Source organism: Cryptomeria japonica, chromosome 10, assembly GCF_030272615.1.
Source record: "Cryptomeria japonica chromosome 10, Sugi_1.0, whole genome shotgun sequence".
Lineage (NCBI taxonomy): Eukaryota > Viridiplantae > Streptophyta > Pinopsida > Cupressales > Cupressaceae > Cryptomeria > Cryptomeria japonica.
The window spans coordinates 326,634,510-326,645,454 of NC_081414.1; the positions used below are offsets into that span (position 1 = coordinate 326,634,510).

The 10,945-nt window shown below is 34.8% G+C and overlaps 1 protein-coding gene across 1 annotated transcript; it reads right to left on the reverse strand.

Annotated features, from left to right (window-relative positions):
• Positions 1 to 9,841: 9,841 nt before the first annotated feature.
• On the reverse strand, positions 9,842 to 10,372 carry LOC131076157 (uncharacterized). Its single transcript, XM_058013219.2, has one exon. It carries the CDS (start codon positions 10,370 to 10,372, stop codon positions 9,842 to 9,844), a length of 531 nt encoding a protein of 176 aa, XP_057869202.2.
• Between the last annotated feature and the right edge of the window lie 573 nt (positions 10,373 to 10,945).

Here is a 10,945-nt window from a genome sequence, read left to right on the forward strand (position 1 = left end):
AGTTTAGGTCTATGTGAAGAGATAGAGTGTGCATATATAGAAGACTGAAGTAATGCTGAAATGCATTAACAAGGAGCTGTCAAGGATCTAATTAAGAATACTGTGCTATTATCTAGATCATTCACTTGCTGATTACTTACAACTTCAACAAGTCTTAATCAGGTAGGCTCAGCAAAGCCTTTGTAAATCCTCTAACAAGGTGGTTCACAACTGTGGATCTTAAATCCTCTAATGGGTAGTCTTTAACAAGACTTATCTCCTAACAGAGATCTAGATTCCTAACATGATCTATTCTGGTGAAGAACATTGTATGACCTTAACCAGTCTGACCTTAACCGGTCTGGTTACTATTCTGCAGATAGTTACTTGTGAGTTTCTGCTCACCGTGGATTTTCCAATTTGGGTTTCCACATCAAATATATTGTGTTATGGTGATTGTGCTTTTGTGGGTGAATGCTTTTTTTTCTATTTGGTTTGCATTTATCTTAACTAGTTTATTAGTGAATCGGATTCATCGATTATCTACTAAACTGTTTAAGAGTTTTCTTACAGTAATTTTTGGCATACTAATTCACCCCCCTCTTAGTATTCATCAAGGATACTATCAACAATGCAAGAGGACCATCGTATAAAGATTCAAGAATTGTTATTTGTTTGTGTTTCTATTGCTCTAGAAGAGATGGACAAGACACTTGAGGTTACAGATAGGAAAATCTTTAACAACAAGCATAGAATAATCAGTCTTATGTTAGGAAGAGTCAATGAAATAATCAAGGAGATACACAAGGCATGGGTTAAGTTCTTTGAAGAGATCAATTTTTTTTATACTTCACCAGAATCTAAGAAAAATACTGCAAACATCCTGGTTGAAGGGAAAGGAAAAGGTATTATGAGTACTTCACCCTCAATTTTGAAAAACATTAAGATAGTGGATATTGAGCCCTCAGTAGATACAAATGTACATGCAAATATTGAGGTACCGGTAGATACAAAGAGTGTAAAGGTTGATAATATATAGGTTACTGATGTTGAGGATAGTAGTCCTCTGGATCAGATTGTACAAGATGAGGTTACAGTTCCTAGGGAGGAACCGACAGTTACAAAAACTACACCAAGTGGCGAAGCCACCGGTGCAAGTGAAGAAGCTATAAAGGTTAAAACATTAGAGAATAAGAAAGGGGAATCTGGAAGGGAACCGGTAGTGATTCCATAATTTTTTTCAATTGACACCTCACAAGTTGAAAAGAAAAACATAACTGAGATGAGTTCTACTGAACTCATGATGATGGTTTCTCAGAAAATGATGAAGGAAGGTTCTATGGATAAAGGTGTTATTGATCAGTCTATCATTGTTTTGCATAGAATTTTCCTAGAGTGTAAGTTTGACAATGAAGCGAGCCCATCTGACAAGCTTAAGACTATCACAGAGCACATTTCAAAGGATTTTTAGTCTTTGTAGAAGATATCAAACCGACAAACACTGGAGAGATTTACACAAGCAAAGAGGGCTCCATTTGATCAAATGATTGAGTCTGAAATAAAGGAAATCAATGATAAGTTGAAATTGATAGATAATTCTTTAAGGCGGTGTTCTAATATCTACAAAATATGATGTAATACAGGTTTTCTCATAGCCGAGACAAAAAAAAGATTAAGGATATTCAGGAGGAGATTGCAGGTATAGCCAATTCTTTTGATGGATTGAATTCATTAACTACATCCATTGATGGTTAGATTTTGGTTTTGGAAGCCCAAGTTTTTGCTCTTGAGAAGGAAAAAGACAAAACCATAAGAAGAGCTAGAAGTCTTGGAGCTTTAGTGAGTCCCCGGTTTGATTCATTAGGTGTACATAAGAAGGAATGCATAGACATGGTTGGTAAGCCCACACCGACATAGTTAAATGAGAAAGAGTCATTTGCCCATATGCTACATGGACTTATATCTATTTCTGACACTTTCAAATCTGGTTGGGATACTTATCTTGAGCTTTTGGAGAAGGCCTATCCAGATATTTTCAAATACATTCAACTCCAGTAAGGTATTTTTGGGATATTCATTGTACAATCTTTCATTCTTCATCCCGGTTTTTGGCTTTTTAGTATTTTTTATGGCATTGATGTCAAAGGGGGAGAGTATTGATGTGAAAAATAAAAAGGGAGTTGTATACATTAGGGGGAGTATATGGAGTATTTTGTATAGATGAATATTCAGCTCAGGGGGAGCAGGCTCAGGATGAAACCAATAGTTGGAAACCATGATCATTTTTCACGTGAGTGTTGCCATCAATGCCAAAGTGGGAGATTGTTGGCAATTGACACTCAATTGGCTGGTTGCACTATGTTGTAATTGATGGCAACATGGTATCTTATTCTGACTTCATATTTTGGGTTAGTTATGTATCGACAGGCACTTCATAGACACTTCATTGGCACCGACACCGACACCGACACCGACACCGACACCGACACCGACACCGACACCGACACCGACACCGACACCGACACCGACAGGTTGGAAGGAATTCTTTGGTTATCGACAATGTAGGATGACATGGTTTATAATCAGGTTATCGGTATTTGAGGCCGACATCATTTGGAGATCCGACATCGACAATTATTTTTGATATTCATGTATTTATGTTATCTACCTAACATGTATAATAATATTGTAAATATCTTTGTAAGTCGACATAAGGCATGATAAATTGTAAAGGGTATATAGGTCAGAAGGTTAAATCATTTTTGATATATGATATGATATGAGATGATATGAATGGTATGGTATGAGAATATGTATCTAAAAGGAAATAATATAGGAGATGCGAAATATATGAGAGAGATCATGTATGTGAGGATATTTATGTAAAGGGGTATTCCAATAAAGGGTTAAGGGTTTCAGATTGTAACAGACATAACTTAAACCAAAACTGTATTCAGGCATAAAATATGTTATCTTTGTAGTTCAATTATTTCTCTATATTGTAGTCTAGATTTGTATGTAGTCAGTTAGGCTCCTTTTATGATTGAGCAGTGTGCTCTAGGCTATAAGCCTTCCTGCAAGTGCATGCCCCTATATTTTGTAATATCTCTTCATATGGTCAGTGAATTGATATTGTGGGTTACAAATCCCACCCTGGTTTTTTTTTCTTCCTATTTGAAGTTTTCCATGTATAATTTTGTGTGTTATGGTATTCATCTATGTGATTGGCTTATTGGTTGCTTTACTTCTTTCAATTCTATATGTATCGGTATACCGGTTGGTATATGCATGTTTTAATAAGGTTAAAATTAAGCTTTTTGATAGAATACTAATTCACCCCTCCCTCTCAGTGTTCTTGGATTCCAACAATCCTCACCTTCTCCAAATCTGCCTCCAAGGTCTTAGGTTGGTGCATATGAACCTCACCACTAATGCGATCATTGAGACCTCTCACAAAGTGTTGAATCGACATCATCTCATCATCTGTAATCCCAACATACTATCTAAGATCAAATAAGTTGCACTCATACTGCTCCACTGTCATCCTCTACTACCTCAAATTGTGGAACTCATCGGCCTTTCTCTGCCTCCAATGGTCTGAGAGGAATTGAGCGTGAAACCACTCTGGGAACAACTCCCAAGAAATAGTAGCAATGTCTAATTGTAGCTTCTCCTCCTCAGTATGCCACCATGTTGATGAAAATTCATGAAGGTGCATAATGGCACACCTCACCTTGGTGTTACTGCTATACGAGTGCATAGAAACATACCTGCTCAAATCCCACAACCACCTCTCTGCCTCCATACCACTTCCTAATCCATTGAAAGTGGGAGGGTGAGACCTCAACATATCTCTCATATGACTAGCTACCAACTCCTCCTAATCTACCATAACTCTCCTCCTAGGAGAATGTGAACACTCTCTCTCCTAATTCTTTAAATGATGAGACCCCTCCTGTTGGTTCTCCTCCTATCTCAGTACTAGGCGACCAAGAAGCTCCTGAAGCATGTTCACTAATTGTGGAAACACATCACCTCTAAGGATATCCCACTATTGCTCCTCCTCCTCCTCATGGTGTGACTCTTCAGAAAGCTCAAGACGAGGATTCCTATGACTACCCATGCAACCAGCATGATGATGATCTCTACCCCTAGCAGGAATGTTGTCTAGCAAGACGCAAAAGAAAGACTATAAGATAACAAACTAGGGCAACTAAAACAAGAAAATAAAAGTAGGGATAAAATCACTAGGCTACCCCATGCTAAATACTAGCATGCACAATGGGCTCAAATAAAACCAGAGTACCTAGTGTATGAACATGGGCTCTGATACCAGATGTAATGCTTGCCAAAATACCCTATATAAACTAAGCTAAATCACCTATTAAACGAGAATAATTTTTTTTTGTTTAAGATTACACTTAACATATTTTAATGCAATGTGACTAACATAAATTAACATTTACATCATGAACATAAAATAATTACACATAATACATTAACCATTTACGCAAGTGGAATTAACATCATTCAATCTTTACACTAATTCCCTAGGGTATCTTAACGCCATTACTTAATTTACTAATTAAGCAATAACATCTACTCAATTTCTACTACAACCTATAATACATTGAATCCATTAACATGCACATATGCATCTTATCTATATAATCCTCTATGATAAACATCTACATGATTATTGATGCAATCTACTCACTATATGACCATCAATGCAATCTACTCTATCATTAATCTCCTACTCATGGATATGCAACACATGATATTTCTTTTCAATAGCTAAGCACATATGCAATGCCCTTTATACTATCTTACATGACACACCATCTATAAGCTTTCCTTTTATATGATATGCAAACCTTTGAATCTCATTAAGCTACATGATCATAATGCAAGATTAATCCCTTAACTAATGTTCATTTTAAGATCCAAGTCCAAATATTCATTTTTTCCTTAACCAATCGTAATACATAAGATCATCTTACAACTACTACCATGACTAACCATCCTATAATACATAAACATAAATTCCTTTTACATACAACTTTTCCCATATTCCACATATGATTCTCTATACCTAAAATGATCACTTATTAACATGAATCCTATATGCATAATGCAAGGAACTAAATGCCATTCTTATTTAATCCTTTCCTATGATATGCATATTTTCTGAACATTACAATGTAACTATAAGAATAACATCAATAATTAGACATGATAAGATCATCAACCATGATTCTTATATTACATTCATTTCATATACATAAGGTTCATTACCATAGGATAATCTACCTCCTAATTACATAACATTTCTTCTTCAAACATTTCTTATCTGTTATCATGATCTAAGCCTATTCCCAACATAAATCCATAACAAGGTAGAACTCACTTGAAATCATTTCCTTCCCTATTATGAATATAAACAATATATCACATTTCAATACTTAACAATGTCACATCATTATGAATAAATTCATTCACCTAAGGTAACTACTAAAGTATCATTACAACTACAATTACATGAACATTAAAACATGATCATAGCTCATTTAATACAAGAGTCATCTATAAATATTAAAAGGTATTTATCTCTCATAATCATGAAAGTGCATTACATAAATCTGCAATAAGATACATCCAGGTGTTGCAATACATCCATATGCTATCATGAATAAGAGTCCACATCCACACATGAAGAATCCAACAAGGGAAATACCCCAATGGTAAAAACCACCAACCACTCAACCATGTGGAACCAAATGATCCACCCCTCGTGCTAGGCGATGACACAAGGTCCCAACACACACTCTACATCTAAGCTGACACTTAATACCAAAGAGACTAAACAATAGAAGGGACTCTCAAGCATGAACCAATCACAATAAACCTGAAACAAGAAACTCCTAGAGGCTATGAAGCAACAAGGCATGAAATGAAAATCAACAAGGTGACACATGTAGGAGTGGAGTATCATCACATGTCATCCTCATAACATAACATATAATATAAGGCACTCGCTTGATGGACATGTGAAGCCATATTAACCTATGAGAGACCAAGGGATATTGACTTGCCATCGCAATGGCCTTCTCATGCTTATCCTAAAACATCCTCCCTAGGATCAAGTCATGAGGCTCACATCAATTAATTATTTTTCTTAATGCATCTAACTACCCAACCCATGAGTTTACTATTATGTTATCACTTGTTTATAAATCATGGTAAACTCCCAATGCGCCTTGGCAGTCTAGACTTCATGCATCCTTACAAGAAATCTCATGTAAGTCTATCTCTCATGACCTCAGTCATCACAAGGAAGCCCACTCCCCCTAACATGGACCCATACAATAATAATTTGCAAGAGGCTCTAATTCGAGTCTGAAAATATGAAAGTATAAACATCTACATGCAGCCAATAACTTCCATACATACATATGCTCATACAAATGGCTAAAGAATCAAGTACACAAAATGAGCCTCTTGGCATAAAGATATAACAAGGGCCACAAAAAGGCCATCAAAAATCTGTCATGAAACATGTAATTAAGCTACAACAAGGCCTACTCACTTTTTGGAATAAGAACAACAACATAATCATCTCCCTCACATGGCACATCAACATGGAGGAGAATTCATTTAACAACATAAAGCATAAGAGATATAAAAAAAAAAATCAAGAATTCCATAACAATGCTTAGAAACAATCAATTCAAATTTGGAAATCATCTGCAAACTGAGAACAAGCCTTTGGTACATGTTTCAATCAGAAAAATTATATCAAATTAAGTAAAACTATGAAAAATACATAAACCAGACAAGGTTGCGCATTCACCCAGTTTGGTCATGCATTCACCCAGTTTGGTCATGCATATACATAGTTTGGTCATACATACACACAGTTTGGTTGCACATACACATAGTTTGGTCATGCATACAAATGGTTTAGTCATGCATACATACAATTTGGTCGCACATTCATTGTTTTTGTACATTTATTCAAAAATGACTCCGACACTCAGAAACTTACGAAAAAAATATAAAATCAAAGACTAACCAATAAACTTCGATAAGTATATAAAAAGGGTCACCCAACCCTTAGGAACAAGTAGATAAAATCAAAATAAAGATTGATAGACTATAGGCAAAGATATTACAAAACTTGCCTCATGGCCGTGAGACCCAGAATACACCTGCAGAGACTCTCTATGAGTCTAGAATGGACAACTAATAAATGCAAATGAGACAGAACATACGACAACTCCAAAGGACTCATAACACAATAAAAAATAATGCATAAGTATTGAAGAAGGATCTCTGTGAAAGCTCTCATACGACATGGTCAGATGGAGAGTTTCACATAGAGTTCCTCCAACACCTAGCAACATAAATATGGGTAGTAAAAATGATACATACATCCAACAAGGTAAATCACAGTGAAAGAAAGAAATACAATCAATCTCCTAGCTAAAACCAGAGAGCATGTCATGATTGGCACAACACAGAGAGATCATTATATTTTCCATTAAAAAACTATTTGAATAGTCATATAATATCTAGTTCTATCCCCAAATATTTTCCTGAAAACTATATTAAACTTTACAAAATTAAATATTTTCTACCTAGCCCTCAGAAGACATTTGCAGACATGAAGCATACATAGAATAAACTAAAACTAAAAATTCAAGAGACAAAGAGCTCCAACCTGAACCCTGTGTGATGAAAGAAGCTTGGAGTAGAGCTCCAAACCAAAAAACCAAACCAACAAAAGCTCCAGAAATCGAAAGGCAAGCTTGAACAATGAAAATTTGCAGAAAATTTCCCTAAGAATCCCATCTAAGAATAGGCTCAAAAAACCAAATAAAAAGCCATTCAAAACTCTAAAACCCTAGCCACACTCCCAACGAATCAAAATATTCCATTATGGAGTATATTTTACCTACCATCTTATATTAAAATTTTATCTCCCATTTCAAATTCACCTAATGAGAATAAAAGGTAGATAAAATAAATATAAAACATGTTATCGATATAAGTGGGGATATTTATTTATTTATTCCTCAAATACATTTAAATCAAACTATATAAATAAGACATAAATTATAAATTAAATAATCTAAACGTGAATTAATCATTAAATAAATCAAAGCTCATAATGCAATGAAACATTAAATATTAAATAGATAAATTAAATGATCAACAATAAATAAACATAAATAAATAATTAAATATCAAATAAATGATCAAACCTCAAATAAGGATTAAACAATAAATATTGAATAGATCTTAAAAAACATAAAATGAATAAACATTAATTATAAAATAATTAAATAATCAAAAGCCAATAATTTAATATATTAAATTAGACATTATTAGCTATAGAACCACACATCAAAGATCAAATAATTAATCTAAACATAATTAATCGCATAATTAAATAAACCAACAAATACAACACACTCACGAAGCTAAGAAGACCAAACTAACTAACTAACTAACATGGAGGATTACGCCAAGATCCTGACGACTCATAGTAATCAACTTAGACCTAGAGCATGTGAGGGGAACTTATGTCATCTCTGAATCACATATACCATTGGGATTAAAGACACACTCAAACCTATGGAGCTAGGTGGAGTCGGTGTCTGGTACCTACTAATCCTGAAACCAGAAAATGACAATACATATATACATATACATATAAGGCAAGCAAGTAATAGAGATTCACAATGACACATCCCACTCACAATGAGTGATGTGACGTTGTCTCTTCCACGAGGATAGTCAAATAATGATCAAACACTTCATTCAAACATCTCATCATATTCATCCATAAAATAGGGTTAGCACATCTATAATATCATCAAATGCATAATTCATCATAATCCATCAATACAGTGATGCATGTAAAACCACCAAGCATATGCATACATATAAAATCCATCAAACACATATATCCATCTAACTATATGATCAATAATGTTGGTACCATAATTCATATAATAATGAAAATGGCATAAGTCCACATAATGTCCAACATCATAAATAAGTAACTAAAACACACATAGCATCATGAAGAGTATAAACAAGTCTATCATGCATGAAACAAAAGTCCAGTCAAGGATGGACACTACAAATACCACCTGCAGGGATGTAGGAACTGAACCTAGTGTGCAAAAATTTACCACATGCAACTTAATGCGAGGGTCAAGGGGTTCACTGAGGTCTTAAGGTAAAAACATACAAAGGGACTTAAAAAATAAATAAAACCTTAGCAAAATTGAAACCCCCTTTGTGATTAAAATGCGACATAAAGCCTGACCCAATGGCTAAAATTTGATAACCAATTTGAAAATTCCCCTAGACAAAGATGCAATTATTTTTGCAATCCTAACAATGGCTCTTGTTGGGGACAATTGGGAGACATGAGAAAGATGAGGATCCAGACTTTGGGATGCATACCGAAGCAAATATTTACAAATGTACACTATATACATGTCCTAAACTACTATGCATAAAAAATTAACTTAGCAAAGAAGTTTTTGAGGAACTGCCCATGCATAGGTAGCTTCAAAACTTCACCTTCTGCATTCTAAAGAAAATAGGAATCTTCATCATTCTTTTTTGCAATCACAAAAGGACCAATCCACAATGGCTCAATGTTCCCATGTTTTCCTTTGTCTTCTACTCTAGCATTCCATTGTAGAACCATATCTCCAGCATTCAACTTTCTTTCAGAAGTCCTTTTGTCAAAAAGGTATTTTGCTTTTTGTTGCATCTTTAAATTCTGCTTCTTAGCCTAGTCTCTAATCTCATCAAGCTCCACCAGTTGTTCCATCCTTTCCTATATTGAATCCTCCATTTCACCATACTCGTGCATGAATTTTTTAATAGGTAAAAGATTATTCACTATTATTCTAGCTTGAGATCCATAAACTAATTCAAATGGAGATTTTCCTATGGCTTTCTTAATTGTCAATCTGTCTGCCCATAATGCAAACTTAAGCTTTGAATTCCATGCCTTTTTATTCTTCTCTAACATCCTCTTTATAATTTTTAGGATACTTTTATTACTAGACTTGGCCCACCCATTCCCCTGAGGATGATATAGGGCTGAATAGAAAATCTCAATTCCATAAGTGGCACAAAAATCCTTGAATTCTTTAGAACCAAAACATATAGAATTATCAACAACAAGTCTGATTGGTACTCCAAACCTTGTGAGTATACTATCCATTAAGAACTCTATAACAACTTTTCTTGTAGTATTTTTAGTGGGAATAGCTTCAATCCACTTGGTAAAGTAATCAATGGCTACTAGAATCCACTTGTGCCCACCACTTGACTTATCTACAATTTCTCCAATAAAATCCATTACCCACTGGTAAAAAGGGACTTCTACATGTACTGGTCTCAAGGGAAATCACCCAAAAAACTTGAGTTTAGTAGAGAATTTGTGACAGGCCTCACACTTCCTTATGTAAACATGAGCGTCTTTAAACAGAGTAGGTCAGTAATAACCTGCCCTCAAAACTTTGTGAGTAGTCATATGTGCTGTAAAATGCCCACCACAAACACCCTCATTCATTTCTATCAGGATCTTTCTTGTCTAATCTTGATCCAAATAGAACAAAAACACTCCATCTCTACTTTTCTAGAAAAGATCACCCTTAATCACCACATATTTCTGGGCTTGCAACTTCAATGATCTCTTTTGGTGGTTGTCCATATTTTTTAGGGCATTTCATATGTTGTGAAAATTGAACAATATCTATATACCATGGTTTCCTTTCTATGCTAGTAATCTTACCATTAGACACCTCCATGTTATTCACTTGAGAAGCCTCAAGGTTGGTCTTTTCCATCAATTTAGCAAGCCCCAACCCTCTAACCAATTTAGTAATCTGTATATCTATGTCAAATTCTTTAATCCTATTGATCCACCTTC

Coding starts and splice junctions, on each gene's coding strand:
- LOC131076157 (XM_058013219.2), bottom strand. CDS start 10,372: ATGGATTTTATTGGAGAAATTGTAGATAAGTCAAGTGGTGGGCACAAG.